The following is a 15,496-nucleotide window of genomic DNA, read 5'->3' as shown; positions in this document are numbered from 1 at the left end:
GCACAATGCTCGGTAGTTGACCAACCACCTTTCTTCTCTTCTACCTATTCAGGCTCTTCTTGGGAAATCACATTTCCTTATCATTCCAAGATAAATGAAACCAGCAAAGGAGGCAGGTGCAGACAAAAGTGTTGGGGGGGGAGGGTTGTTTTTGGTTTTTTTGAGAGAGTTAAGTATGGGGTTTTCTTCATTAGATGATTACTAAGAATAACCCCCTCCTCAGCTCTGTTCTCTGTTAATGGATTAGCTACTTGACCAAGCCATTCAGCTCCCTTAATTATCATTTTTTAAAATTGTGCACTCCCTTAATTATTAATAGAGGTTAGTCAATTCACAGCTTCTACGACACACACATAAGTTCATGTTCCAAAGAATAAAGAATATGTTTCCAGAAACATCTGCCTCTTTACAGCATGATAATTAAAGGCATGGATTTTAGAGTGAGTCCTAAGTTAGAATCCAAGCCCTACCACCTCCTAGCTGCATGACATAAGGCAAATTACTTAAGTCTTAGGACTTTCAGTTTCCTTACTGGTAAAACCAGAATAATAGTAACTATCTTATGGAGCTGTTTGAGGGTTAAATAAGATTTTATCCTGGGCTTCCCTGGTGGCGCAGTGGTTGGGAGTCCGCCTGCCGATGCAGGGGGCGCGGGTTCGTGCCCCGGTCCGGGAAGATCCCACATGCCGCGGAGCGGCTGGGCCCGTGAGCCATGGCCGCTGAGCCTGTGCGTCCGGAGCCTGTGCTCCGCAACGGGAGAGGCCACGACAGTGAGAGGCCCGCGTACCGCAAAAAAAAAAAAAAAAAAAAAAGATTTTATCCTAAGCACTTAGGATAACACTGGTATACAGTAAGCACTCAATACATGTAGCTGTTGCTGCTCCTGGAAGCTGGAAACCGAGGGTACCCTGAGTGTGTGTACACATACACAGAGATGTATATATATGCAGGTATAATGGAAACCTTGGGAATCTAAGCTAAGGATAGATCTGGATAGCTGGAGAGGACAGATCTAGGAATTTCAAGGAAATGTCAGTTTATTGGATCTTTGAGGACCATAAAAGTGAAGAGTTAGAGAGAAAGCTGAAGATGCCAATCCCTGTGTTAGCTCTAGAAGCATCAAAATGTAGGATGAATGCCACCCAGGTCCCAAGCCTGCCCAGGCCAAACCTATTAGGAACCCCATTCCCACTGGAGGGTAAGGTCTAGAATTGCTCTTCTGGCCCTAACCCTGGATTCTGGGCGAGGGCAGGGGTTCCTACAGCCACTGAGCCACATGTCTTTCCCTCAGCCTGTGTTTATGTGAGACTGTGTTTCCACCTGATTTGCAATCCACTGGTACCAAAGCCTTGCCCTGAGTTCCATTCTGCTTGCCTGGGCTCTGATATAAGCCCTTCTCCTGAGGATTAGGTTTTGTTCCCTCTATCCTCACACGTGACTGATCCATATCTGAAACTGTAACCTTGCTATCCACCCAACTTCAAAAACTACCTCTCATGGGACACCCACTCCTACCCCAGATCGGGCCCTTCAGAGATAGTAGCTAATTTGGATGAGGACCAAGATTGACAGTTCCCCAGGGACACTGAGATTTGGCCTGGGAACACCCTCCCTCCGACTCCAATTCCCAATAGATCTGCCCTGGGGCTAGGTTAGTATCCTGAACTTGGGTCCCACCTCTTATAGATTTTTTTTGTTTTTCTATGTTACCACCTGTCAGATGCCAAAAACCTAGTACTTCTTATGCTGGAGTCTATACAGGCTAATAAGAATACCTTTGAATGCCAGGTAAATAAATTAAAAATTTTCAGCCTCTTTGTAATGTTCACCTGTGCATTTGATCTAAGAAATCTTATTCTCCCGTGGTTCCAACTACCCGTTATGTCTCAGACCCTCAACTTCATGAAACCTCATCTGCACGTTTAACAGATACTTCAAATTAAACATATCCAAACTTTGTTCATCATCTTCTCTTTTCCCACCTCAACTCTTGCTTATAAACCAGTCTTTCTTGTCTCCCTAGCTCTTTTGCCAGTATGCTCACTGTCCTATCATCGTAGATAGAACTCATAGCTTTGATCATCTCCTCTTTGGCTCTAGCCATATTCAGTGGCCACTAATTCTAAATCTGTCTCAGATTTGACCCTTCTCTTTTCCCATGGTCACTCCTAGTGGGAATAAGTCAAGTTTCTATTCCTTCTACCAGGAAGTGATTATGAAACACTTACTGTATGTTAGAAATTGTATTAAGTGCCATGGAGTATCTTAATAAATTCTCTCCAAAAATCCTGTAAAGTCGGTATTATCATTACACCCAATTTACAGATGAAGAAACTGATCCTCAGAAACTGTATGTATCTTGCCAAACACCTCAGGGTTAGCAAGTGACAGATTTGAACCCAGGTTGACTGGCCCCAAAGCTCTTACTATCACTTTACACAAGTCCTCATTACATTTTTGGTTTTATAATAGCCTCTTCAGTGGTCTCCCTACTTCCAGCCCAATGTACTCTCCACATTTTTTCTATCTAGAATATTCTTTTTTTAAAAGACTGATCGAATCATGTCAGGCTATAAGGCCTCCAATGACTTCCCATTCCTTTAGGATAAAACCCAAACGCCTTGACACGGCATGTAAGGTCTTCTCCATGATTTGGGCCCATGCAAGTTCCAGGCATACTAAGATGTTTTCCATCCTTTGACTATAAATATGTTATTCTCCCATCCTGGGGAAACATCAGGGCATGTAACTGAGGAGTTTCTGGGAGGTAGACTGAAAGAAGCACTGAGTGTGTGTCATGCACACACGTGATCAAACACGTGCTGGCACAATGGGAAGGCTGGGAGTCTGAGTCCAGGCAGGGGTGACACCATAAGGGACTTGTGTTTTTAAGCTCTTATAAGAACATTTACAGGAGTATGGAAAGAATCCATGTTTCATCCTACAAAATAAAGCAAGTATCCCAAAAAACTGGAAAGAGTAAAGTAAGTGAAGTATGTCCTATATCATACTATATAGAATACATCTGTAAAAATTAGGATTCCTGACTGAAAGAAGCACCAGAAGACATACTGAGGATTGAAGATCACAGGTGGTTTTCTACATTTGCAGAGGAGGGAGTCATCATTCTTAGACCACCAGACCATTCCTTCTGTTTTTATTGTTCCCCTGATCCTCAGGAAAACCGCCCTTGGCTATCTAATACAAATTCATTCAAAAATATGTTTTAAAATACAATGTTACATTCTGGGAACACAGATTTAAAAGACCAGTCTCTGAGCTTGAGAAATTCAATATAAACTTGGTTTCTAACTCTAAGGTCCCTGAGGGCAAGGACCAGGATTGGTTGATTCTGTACCCTCAGTATACAGCAAGCTCTATTTTATGGAATGAATATGTGGAATGAACAAATGAACAAGTGAATTGGAAGGGCCTTTCTTAGCAGGTGGTCCTCAGTGCAGAGAATGGATTCTGGTCAATAACTAGGAAAGCTGCCTAAAAGTAGAGTGATGAGTGACAGCTCAGAGCATCAGTCAGCTAGTCACCAGGGGTACCAAGTCACCAGGCCAAGGAGGATCAGCTCCAAGTGCAGACAATGCCTCACTGCATGTGGCAAAATAAGTTCCTGCCCCAATTCTCATGTAAAGAAAAGGATTCTATACATGACGAATTGTGTTCTTGCAAGGATAACAAAAGCAGTATCTACAGAAATGCCGTTCTTATTTTAGTACTTTCATTTTTTTCAAAGCAAGTTCCTTTTCCCCACTAGTTGTAAGCTATTCCTGCCAGCATCTTTGAGAGGCAGATCTATAAGCACAGCCCCATTTTAGAGAAACAAAGATTGCTGCTAAAGATCATGGAAAATTATCATCACCACAGACAGGCATCTTTAGAAATTTTGTATCAAGCTCACCCATCCCTTAACTCTTGAACTCCCAGAAGTGGGATTTGACCTCAGAATTGCCCATTCACCAGCATATCTTGGCTTTCAGACTCCTAAGTTTTTTCTTCATTCAGTATGACAATACACATCTTCCTCTTCCTGCCTTTAACTTAGATCTTTAAGAAATTCATCTTTCTGTCCTCACATTTTTAACATACTGTCCCAATTTCCTAGGACATTGTTTTAGGAACAATTAATGGGCAGGTTTTCTAAGTGTAAGAGATGGATAAGGAGTGTCCGAGCATCTCCACTAGGTTTGGTCCGTGGCGTGTCCATCTCTTAGTAGCAATGTCAGCATGGGAAGCGAAGCATTTTGGGAAATGATGACCCACAGGCTCAATTTTTAAAGACAAAACACAGCTTGAACCTTTTTTCCCCCAGAAGTAGAAACCATTCATCTTCTTGATATAGTTGGGTTAAATAATAAAATAAAAAAGCCTTTACCGGGCTTCCCTGGTGGCGCAGTGGTTGGGAGTCTGGCTGCTGATGCAGGGGATGTGGGTTCGTGCCCCGGTCCGGGAAGATCCCACATGCTGCGGAGCGGCTGGGCCCATGAGCCATGGCCGCTGGGCCTGCGCGTCCGGAGGCTGTGCTCCGCAACGGGAGAGGCCACAACAGTGAGAGGCCCGCGTACCGCAAAAAAAAAAAAAAAAGCCTTTACCAAGAAGAGTAGACATTTCCTTGCTGTTTGCCTATTTTCTAAGCCTAGTTCTCCAGCTTGCCTATTAGTCCTGAAAGTTACTCAATTTCCTTTCAATAAATGTCTTTCCTGCTTAAATTGGACAGAATCAGTTTCTCTTGTTTGCTACCATAGTACCTAATGGCTTGATCCATTTTAGGGTTAGGGTGACCAGATGTACTATTTTGAGATAATAAAAAATACGACAGCATTCTTGCATGTTTTCTCCCCAAGACTCCTAAAGGGCATCAGTATCTCCCCCCCTTCCCATGGGGCTAAAGTAGACACTGGTGCTGCCCTCGCCCAGGTGGGCATTGCTCATGGCCTAGTTATTATTTGCTGCCAATAACTCTAGCACTTGTGCACACCGAGCTTGCCATTCATTAAGCATATGTTCTGTGTGTCCCATGGAGCCATGCTTTCCCATTCTCTGCCACCACTGTGCAGATGAAAGCAAGAAGCATATCTCCTTTCTGTCTGATTGCCTCGTCTTCCAGAGATCTGAAATGAGCTCGTGGGTAATGTCTAGCTGGCCCACATGCTGTTCCAATACGACTAAAGCAGTACTAAAAGAGGTCAGTCTCTACCCTGCAGGGCCAAGGTGCTTTGGAAGCTGTCCTGATTCATTCAGGTGGGTCAGACTTCTAGGATGGATCAGCCATTTGGACAGAGAAAGCTCCTGTATGAAAGCTCTTCTCCACTTTTATCAACTTGTTACCTGTATTTCCAGTTTAGATCTCTCACCCAAGCTCCAGACCCAAATATATAACTTCATTCTCCATCTGGATGTTATACAAGCACCCCAAACTCATCATTCTATAGATGGAGATGCTAACTGCTCCCTTCTTTTAGTAACAGAACTTCCCAGGTTTTAATCTGGCCAGCCAAGCCAGCCACATACTACATTTCCTAGCCTCCCTTGCAGCTAATTGTGGCCATGGGACTAGATTCAGGACAAAGGTATGTGAGGAGAAGTGATGCGTGTTATTTCCATGCCACCTCTCTAAAAATAAACTAGTTGCCCTGACCCTCTGTTTTCCTTGCTTCTGCTTGCTGAAGAGTAACTATCACTGGAGCAGTCTTGGGAGCCACATGTTGGGAATGGTAGACTCAGTCCCACTAGATCTCTACTGTTACAGGAGAGAGAAAAAAAAGAACAATTTTGTATGAGTTACTACATTTTAGGGTCTTTTTGTTACAGCATCTTAGGCTATACTCTAACTAATCTAATGAAAAAACTGAACCTGTCTCTCCCTCCCTTACACGTTTCTCCTCCTATATTAGTTCATGTCCACAAATGGCATCCCCAACAGACCCAAGCCAGGTACCTGGAGGCATCTTTGATACTCCTGTCTTTCAGCCTCCACATCCAACCAACCCAGGACTATGGACTACTTCCTCCATCTCTGGTCACTCTGTCCATTTCTGTCATCTCCACTGCACCACAAGACTTCAGGATCTCATCATATCTTGCCTCTCTTTCTGTAAGCGTCTTCTAGCTGGTTTTTGCTGCAAGTCTGCCTATGTCTAATCTACCCTTCACACTGAGGTGCAAATGATATTTCGAAAATGCACATCTGATCACAGCACTCCTTTACTCTCACCCTTTTAAAGACTCCCTCTAGGCATTCAGAGGTACAAGGGCTCATTTCAGATGGGGCCACTCTCTTCCATTTCTCCCACACCACTAAATTCTCCAGCCATACTAAAATATTTGTACTTTTTGAAAAACATCATGTCCTCTTTTGATTGTTGGCTTTTGCACATGCCGTTTCCTCTGTAAGTTTCCCTTCTCTCCGTCCCACTCTTTCTCTAGTAACTCCTACCTATCTTTCCGGACTTCCTCAGCTCGCACTTCCTGTAGATGCTTCTTCTTGCTCTTATTGCAGTCATATTACCCTAGAGAATCACATCACCTTGCCCGAGAAGTTCCTATTTAGTCATCTGTCTCTGCCATTAATAACAAGCTCTCTCCTTCAGGCTTTTAAAAAGTCTGCTACGTAGTAGGTACTCAACCCATTTGTTGAATGATTTAACTCAGTTGATAGATTGTATTATTTGTTCCCAGTTAGTTTTCCCTCCTCACTCTTAGATTGTTCCCTGGAGGTAGAGTACACTTACTACTCCAATGACTAGAAGCTTGGCCATGTGACATGCTTTGGTCAATGGAATATGAGTACATGTACCATAAGACTTGTCCAAGCAGAAGCTTAAAAGGCATTTGTGTGGTTTGGCTCTGTGCCCTCCCCCTACCCACCTTGAGTCCTCCACCATGAGAACAGCATGCCTAGATAGTGGCTGCTCCTTCATCCTGGGCCTTGGACTAAGAAGACATTTGGAACTGAGCCAAGTCCACCAATTGGCTACAGTTGACCTGTAACTGACTGCAGCTCTCATAGAACACGAGCGACTAAATGTTTGGTGTTGTGAGCTGTTGAGATTATGGGGTTGCTTGTTGCTGCATCAAAATGCTGACTAATATTCCCATTTGAGGTTCATAATAAGTATTGAGAGCTTACTATTTGCCAAATATTGTGCTACGAGTTGTACATAATCTCATTTTAATTATCACAACAACCCTATAAGGTAAGTTAGCTTCCCCACTTTAAAGAAAATAAGGTAAACTATTAGGTTAGTATTCAAATCCAGGTCAGTTTGAGCCTCATCCCTCTCCCCCAACAGCCCCCTGACGAGCCAAGGGCAAAGGAGGAGTAACGATGCAGGATCCCAGTTGAATGTGAAGGTTCTACTCCTATTTTAGAGAACCACGTCCTGCAGGGCTCTAGCTGCTGTAGGAGAACAGGGAAGCATCATGTTCTTCTGAGTTCTTCCTTGTTTCGTGGCCCATAAAGAAGTCTAGTTATCCAAAATGCCTTCTTTCATTCTCAGGAAGCCAAAAGCCATCTTGAAGACCAAGATTTTAAGCGTACATATGCCACAGTGACATCCTGTGTAGCTCCTGGGTGCACAGTACCAGCCCCTAGTCCCAGAGGGGCTCTGACATGCCAGCAGTCTCTGCTGTCACAGGGTCACATCCACTGCTCTCCTGTGCCTCACTAGAGCACTCCTCATTCACTCTTTTCCTGTAGATCTTAGGATTTAATTAGAAATACTAAATGCTATTCTTCATCACTTCTCCCTGTAATATTTCCCTGAGTTCTATGAACTCTGAGCCTCACTACCCAATGCCCCATAATAGATACCATGTATGTTCCCTTAAATCAGGAGTTCCAGTTTTACCCACCTTAACCAGAAAATAATGTTTCTCTTGGATTCAGGCATTTGAAACAACCAAGTCATATGTAAGTCAGTGACACTATTTCTTATGATAATCAATAAGATACCATAGACTTAGACAAGTAATTTACTCCCTTTTATGTATAGGTAGGTAATATCAGCCTTACTTACTTAGAAGGAACAAAAGGGATAATGTCCATGAAAGCCATTTAACACATAGAAAAGCATTACAGTATCTAAATAAGCAAGAGCAACAATCAGATCATACCTTTCTTTATATTCCTGATTGGCGGTAAGTTGATATAAGAGCTAAAATAGTTGGAAGGGGTGAAGAGGTGAGTGTGTCCTGGAACAAGAAGTTGAGACTAGAAGGGACATTCTAGGGCCATGTTGGCTAGAGTAGGATTCATCTCATCTGGCCCAAAGCACTTGCCTTGCTTCAGCAGTCCCCCGTATGACTACATTTAATTGTTCAGAGTGGACCCTATCCTGTCCACCAAGCACTCAGTGCTACTCCACTTGTTCCTCTGAAAATGGTAACAAGAGCTCTCCCTTCCCAGCTGCCATTTTTCATTCCAATCATTAGTGGTCAGGGAAAGGCTGAAGACAAATGGGGCTCCCTCCATGGCTCCTCACTAAGGATCTATTGCTTTGTAAGTTTGATTTCCAACTCATCAAAATTAAATGGAGAAAAGTTCAGAACCATAGAATCTTAGAGCTGAAAGTGACCTAAGATGTGACCTCATTCAAAAGATTATAATACATGCAACCCCATGTTCACTGCAGCTTTATTTACAATAGACAAGATATGGAAACAACCTAAGTGTCCGTCGCTTCATGAATGGATAAAGAAGGTGCCATGTATATTTTTTGTATGTGTGTATATATATATAAAATTTATATGTATATACATGTACACACAATGGAATATTATTCAGTCATAAAAAAGAATAAAATCTTGCCATTTGTGACAACATGGATGGACCCTGAGGTCATTACGTTAAGTGAAATAAGTCAGAAAGACAAATACTGTATGATCTCACTTATACATGTAAACTTTAAAAAGAAAAAACAAAAAAATGAGCTCATAGATACAGAGAACAGATTGGTGGTTGCCAGAGGTGGTGGGTGGGTGAAGGGGGTCAAAGTCTACAAGCTTCCAGTTATAAAATACATAAGTCCTGAGGATATAATGCACAGCATGATGGCTATAGTTAATAATACTGTGTTGACTATTTGAAAGTGGCTAACAGAATAAATGTTGAAAGTTATCACAAGAAAAAAATTTGTAACTATATATGGTGATGGATGTTAACTAGACTTACTGTTGTGATCATTTCATAATATATACAAACATGAACTCATGTTGTACACCTGAAACTAATGTTACATGTCAATTATATCTCAATGAAAAAAATAAAATTACATGCCAAAAAGAAAAAAACTGATCATAAGACCCAGATCCCATGGATATACAGTTAATCTGTGAAGAAGATGGGACTGGAACCCAATCCTCAAATCCCAGGTCAGGGTTCTTTCCACTAACCAAGTCCTGGTACTAATGCTACTAATGCTGTACTAAGCACTAGGTACTTGAACTAAGACCACAGCATGGTACTAGCATAGTGTTGCACTAGGACTACTAGAACTAATACCCAAATCTGTATAAACTAGCCATTCAGCAGAATCATGACTCTAAAGAGTAATGGGGATACTGAAACAACCCCCCTCTCCTAGTCTAGAGAGAAGCACCCAGGCTGAGCATGGTGGGACATGGAGAGGGCTGTGACAAGATGCTGGAAGAAGATGCTTCAGTATGAAAAAGGTCTCTTCCATGGAGGAAAGTAGAACAGAGGAGGGAGAAAAATTGAAAAGTATACAGGATCGGAAAGGAGATAATGGAAATTAAGGTGTCAGGAATCTCTAAAAGCAACTCTTCCTTCCCCAGGGCTAATTACACTTTAACCCTCCATACCCAAGCCCATCCTCTCATGGTCACCACGCATCTACCTGAATGCAAACCAAACCAGCCACCGTGTCTGGATACCTCCCTGCCTGCTGCAGGCTGGGTTAGAAGCCACCATGAGGCACCCACAACAGTTAGTGCAGATCTCTATCATGGCCTTTGTACAGGGTATTCCATAATTGTGTGATCACTGTTCCATCACTGGAGTCTCCACCATCCAACTGTAAGCTCCTTGAAGGCAGGGCTGTCTTATTAACCCCAGCACAATGCCTGGATGTGAAAGTAACTCAGCAGCTGACTGTGCGTGAATAAATGTATTAACTCAGCCATCACCTCTTTGGGAGTTTGTTTCCGAGCTGCTCCACTCCCACCCCAGGTTTCAGGCACGTATATGCCTCATCCGTGCTCTCGTAGCACCTGTGCAGCTCTCATGGCTCTTATCATAGGACCTCTTACCTCCATATCAAAATTACCTGAAAACTCATTTGACTCACTGACTAGACTGACAACTCTTTGAGGGCAAGGACTGTGTCTTTTCTCTCTTTATTCTCAGCACCTATCATAATACTTAGAAACCACAGGAATTCAATACAGACCTGGAGAAAGATGAATAAATGAATGAATACAACCAAAAGGGTACCAAAAGAAATGCTAATAGAACAAGCACTCTTCGTCACAGAGAGACCCAAAAGAGTCTCCAGGAAGACGAACTGCCTGCTCCCAGAGTGTCGCCACAGCTCTGGCGTTTCTTGCAGCCTCTGCTGCCAGGAAGGGCTGAAACGCCATCCATATTCAAGAACAAAGACAGAGTGAACCCTCCTCAAGTCCTATTGCTAGATGGTACCTGTTGCTAAAAGAGCAGCTGGTAAGCATTTTGTTTTGTGCAAAACGACAAGGACAACAACAAAACAATTTATTACAGGAAGCAGCATCACAATGACAATGAGAAATCATGAGGCTAAATATACAGCAGAAAAAAAATACAGAATTTTTGTAATGAAAGACGAGGAAGGAGCTGTTAGAGTCTGAGGAAAAAATCCTGAAGGGTTGATTAGAAATTGCTCAGCCTGCATGAAAAGAGAGAAACTAAGGGCGGGGGGGAGGGGAGGAGAGGAAGAGATAGAGAAGAGAGAGAAAGGGAGGGAGAGGGAGAATGAATGTGGTTTTTTTCCTGGCTCTCTGACTCATTTTTAATCTGTCCTTTCCTTTCTCCCTCCCCTTCCACCACCCACTCAAGAGAGGATTCATTGATTGGGCTGGACTGAAATGTCTTACCTTTGCTCTGTGAACAATGAGTCTGAATCCATCTCATCCTTGCTGCTCCTCTCTCTTCCCTCCCTCCCTCTCCCCAGACGCCATTGTTAGCTGCTTCACTTTGCTGAGGCTGAGGCTTGTCCACGGTGGGATGCGGGGGGGAAGGGGAAACTGGGACCAGGGGATGCCAGTGGGATCTCCGGAGCCAGGCTTACTTGCAGAGGCTGGAAGTCCCAGCCCTCTGACAGCTGGGATGGCCCTGATAACTAACCTGTTGCCTGCTTCCAGGCAGGAGCAACCTCTCCAGGTACGGATGGGAGAAAGCACAGACCAGATGAAGCAGCACCTTCCCTCAAGACAAAAACAATCCCCCCCCACACACACACACACCCCACAAAGCTCAGAGAGGGAGCTCAGGAGAGTGCAAACAGGACTGGCCCGGGGTCTGCGAGGACTGGGTCTAGCGCCCGCTCCAACACACACTTGCTGTGTGCACGTTGCCTCTCTGGGCCTCCATTTGTATAAACTGAGAGGACTGAATTAGATGGTCCCAGGGACCATTTCATGAAAAGCTGTCAGCCATCTAGCAAGGGCTATATGTTCCCCTTCTGCCCCATGCCCTGCAAATCCCTAGAGAGCTCTTTTTGGGTATACCCCAGGGTGTCTGGAAGAGGACCTCTGACTTGGGGACCCCTCCCCAGATGCCTAGCGGACTTCAGGGAGGCGGTGATAAAGGTTCGAGGCCAAAGTTCCCCTCAAATATGATAACTGAGAAGTAGAGGCAAATTAAGGACGTTCAGAATCAGTGAGGGTGGAAGTAGAAGGCACTGGGAGGCCAGGGGAGTGGGGAGACGTGGATCAGGCAATCCCTGAAATTAGAGATGATTCATATTTGAATAATGTGCGAGGGATGAACTCACAGCAGCCAAGAGAAGAGGCTAACTCTGCTGAGGGACCCCTCCCCAAACCTAAGCCCCACAGGGGGCAAAAGCCAGTGTTAGGGACCCTTCATTAGGAATAGAAAGAAAAACTGAAGCAATCTATAATCTTATTCTGAAGCTAAGTGACATAGTGGTTTTGTCTTTCTTCTTAAATGTATTTTACCCTCTTTCAGTCACTTGCCTTCGATATTTTTATCTTGTTCCTCTTTTCCTACTGACTTGATTTTTCCCAGTCTTCAGTGCTCCCAGAGGGGACACAACTTTGTTCTTGGTGCTATTTTCCATTTTCTCTCCTGCCCTTCACTACCCCATCTTGTCTTCACCACTTTCCTGCTCCCTTGTTGCTCTCCTCCATCACTCGGTTCCACCTTGCTTTGAGTTGTTGCCTCAGACCCAGTCCAGACTACCCAAGCCTTCCTAACCCCTCCACCTCCACCCAAGGCAGGGCTGCTCTGTGAATCTCTCAGGGCTGCCCATTCAGCCTGGCCACCTATCTCTCAACCTCACAGATCATCCTGTGGGAACACGTGTTAGGAACCAGAGCCGTTCCAGACCCCAGGAGGGTGGGGAGAAAGTTCACCAAAAGGGAGGGGGAAACACAGTGGTCTCAGCTAGAGGAAGTGACTCTAATGCTAAGGGAAGGCCCTACCTTCTGAATGTCTCTGCAAATTATCTTTATTAGGGGGTGTTCCCACCTGTTTATGGGGGGAAGAAGGCTCTTCTCTTCTATGGGACCACTCCCCAAATGGTACCAAATGCGAGTGGGGCCCTCAACTCCACAACCAATCAAGCCTCCATCCCCGTGTCCTTCCTCATCCCCGCTCCCCTGCACACCTGGGAGCCACTGAAGAATGCCCCTGGGGCTCCCGGCTTCTCTAGGGAAGGAATTAAGAAGACACTCCTTTACTTCCAACCCCCAGAAAACCAGTTCTCTTAATTAATCAGTTTCCTCCGAGCTTTCATTTTTTTTTCCCCAACCAGGCTTTTCCCAGGACTCACAGCATTACAAAGTCAAGATAAGACCGAGGAAGAACCGTTGTATGAAAGGAGAAATGAACACTGGAAAGAACAATCTCATATCTCGAATGAGTCAAAACACCTGCATCTCGATCCAGCTCACTTGATACGGGGTTTCTCCCCGCCTCCCCCATCATTCTAACACACACACACACACACACACACACACACACACACACCCCTCCCCCCACTTACCACCAGCCTGCTAAGCAGCTTTAAGCACAATGGGGGGTAACTGGGGGTGCGGTGGGTGGGCTAGGGTTAGAACAGTACCAGTACCGGAATACATATAAAGTTATCCGTCTCGGTAGAAAACGCCTCTTACCTGTTAGCCAGAAGAGAGCAACCCACGCCAGCACGACCCTGTCCATTTTCCCCAACTTCCCATCCAGATTAAGGAGTGAGGGAAGTGGGAAGCGACAGAGACGGGAGGATCGAGGTAACCGAGTGGCGGAGGCGACGGCGGGCGCGAGCGGGCCCCCGGCGTCCCTGGGCGCCGCCGCCCGGGCCGCGCAGGCGGGGCCCCGGGCTGACCGCGCCGCCGGCGGCAAGCGCGCTGCCGCGGGCTCCCGGGGTCCGCGCGGCGCTCGGCTGCGCCTTCCCCGCGGGCTGGCGCACCCGCACGCCCCAGGCAGCTCGGCCCACCGAGCGCCTTCCGGCCACAGAGCGCGCCGCGCGGGGGAGCTCAGCCGCCGGCTCCTGGCCCCGCCGCCAGCCGCCCCGGGGCTACCAAAGTTTCTCGGTCACGTGCACGCCCCTGCGGGCCGCAGGTCAGCGCTGAGTGACAAAGTACAGGGGGGAGAGGGGGCGCGGGGGAGGCGGCAGGGCGGGCTGCGCGGAGCCGGGAGCGATCAGCGCGGCTGCTCCCAGCGAAGCCAGCGTTCGGAACCTGAGCCAGAAGCGGGGTTGGGGACTCGAGGAGGGGGAGTCTGGGTACGCACGTGGCCAGGGACATTCTGAACTGGGACAGAGGGACCTGCGGGGACTTGGCATAACTTGTTGGCAAGGGTGTGCGCTTTCGCTGACCCCCCTGCCCTGCCCCTCCGTTCGGTTCCCTTTTTGACAGTGCAAGGAACCGAGGGGCTCAGCAGAATTGGAAAAGGTAGGCGGGAATCCCTCGTTGAAACTTTCTCCTGTTAAAACATTATGAGGTTAAAGCATTATGAGATAAGGGCATGCAGCTCTTTAACAGAAAATATGTAAAACCAGAATGAAATGAACAATTATACGGCTCACATTTGTACAACATTTAATCGCTTCTCGGCCTTTTGGCTAAAATCAGGCGCATTTGTACAACAGTTTGCAGGGCGCATTAACATGGATTACTCCGTTTCTTAAAAGGATCTTGTGTGTGTAGGAAAGGATTCTAAATGTATGTGTTTCGAGACAACCGAGAAATGTGTATGTTAACGAACATATTAAGCATCTACTAGGTGCTAAGAACCAAGGCTACAAAGATGAGGAAGACAGACTTCCTGCCATAAAGGGGCCTCATCTTGGGGCCCGGAGAGGGAGGTAGATCAGCACATTGAACACAAAACACATACTGGTAGTAAAACAGAGCAAATGCTATGATGGAGATCTGGAGAAAGGGCCCTCAGAACATGAAGGAAGGAGCAGTTTAGTGGGGAGTGGGGGAGAGTGGGCAACACCACAGTAAAGAAGGGGTAACATCCCAATTGGTATTTGCAGAATGGGCAAGATTTGTGCTATTGAGGGATGGGGGGTGGAAAGGGGACAGGTCAGGGGGAATTCTGGGCAGAGGAAAGAAAGGAGACAAGGCAGAAAGGTAGAAAATTCCTCTGAAAACAGAGTGGTTCTAGGCTTGAGGAGAGTTCCTGGAGAGAGACTCTAGGTGCTTAGGAATGAATGAATGTATATGTGAAACGGAGATGAGATGTGAACATCAGAAATGGTGAGAATTGACTCTGGTCTTTCATGGCTGCCTGACATCGCAATTCCCTGCATATTTTCGAGGAATCCCAGCTATGGAAGCCAAAAAATCTAGAGCAGTCTCCCCAACTGGGGACCCTCTCACTCAGAGCTTTTTGAACCTGGAGCACATGAGGCAAGAAGCAGAGTCAGCGGAGAATCAGTTTTGCTGCTGAGGTGGGCAGCTGGCGTCCAGTGTTCACAGGCCAGCCATGGCAGAGGTCAGGCCATCAGACTACTGTGATGTGCGGTTTTTGGCTGTGCTCCTGGTTGTGTAGCCTCTCTGGGTTCCAGCTCACTTTCTACACCTGGCTCTTCAGACTTCCTGGCAATTCTGTGAGCCACCCCATATCCTCTTGTAAATTCTCTCTTTGCTTATTTTGGCCAGAGATGATTTCTGAAGCTTGCAATTAAGAACCCTGACTAATATGCTGTGTGAGAGAAATTTGGAGGATTATTTTCTTTCATATACAAAAGAAGGAAGGAAGGAGGGAAGGAAGGAAGGAAGGGAGGGAGGAAGGAAGAAA

At 45.8% G+C, this 15,496-nt stretch overlaps 2 protein-coding genes across 8 annotated transcripts in view; one reads left to right on the top strand and one right to left on the bottom strand.

The window, feature by feature from the left end:
* Positions 1–14,538, bottom strand: part of ILDR2 (immunoglobulin like domain containing receptor 2) — a 59,606-nt gene extending 45,068 nt beyond the window's left edge. For 4 of the 5 annotated variants that reach the window (XM_004269704.3, XM_049715719.1, XM_049715721.1 and 1 more), the window contains exon 1: positions 13,363–14,538. In XM_004269704.3, the coding sequence (XP_004269752.1) occupies positions 13,363–13,408 (46 nt within the window). In that variant the 5' untranslated portion in view covers positions 13,409–14,538. The remainder of the gene's footprint in view (positions 1–13,362) is intronic. The other variant, XM_049715722.1, reaches the window with a different exon arrangement.
* MAEL (maelstrom spermatogenic transposon silencer) overlaps positions 1–15,496 on the top strand; it is a 157,918-nt gene that overhangs the window by 39,924 nt on the left and 102,498 nt on the right. The gene's annotated exons all lie outside the window — the stretch shown is intronic.

This window comes from Orcinus orca, chromosome 1, assembly GCF_937001465.1.
Source record: "Orcinus orca chromosome 1, mOrcOrc1.1, whole genome shotgun sequence".
In the NCBI taxonomy this organism is placed as follows: Eukaryota; Metazoa; Chordata; class Mammalia; order Artiodactyla; family Delphinidae; genus Orcinus; species Orcinus orca.
This window is presented reverse-complemented; position numbering and strand designations above follow the sequence as displayed.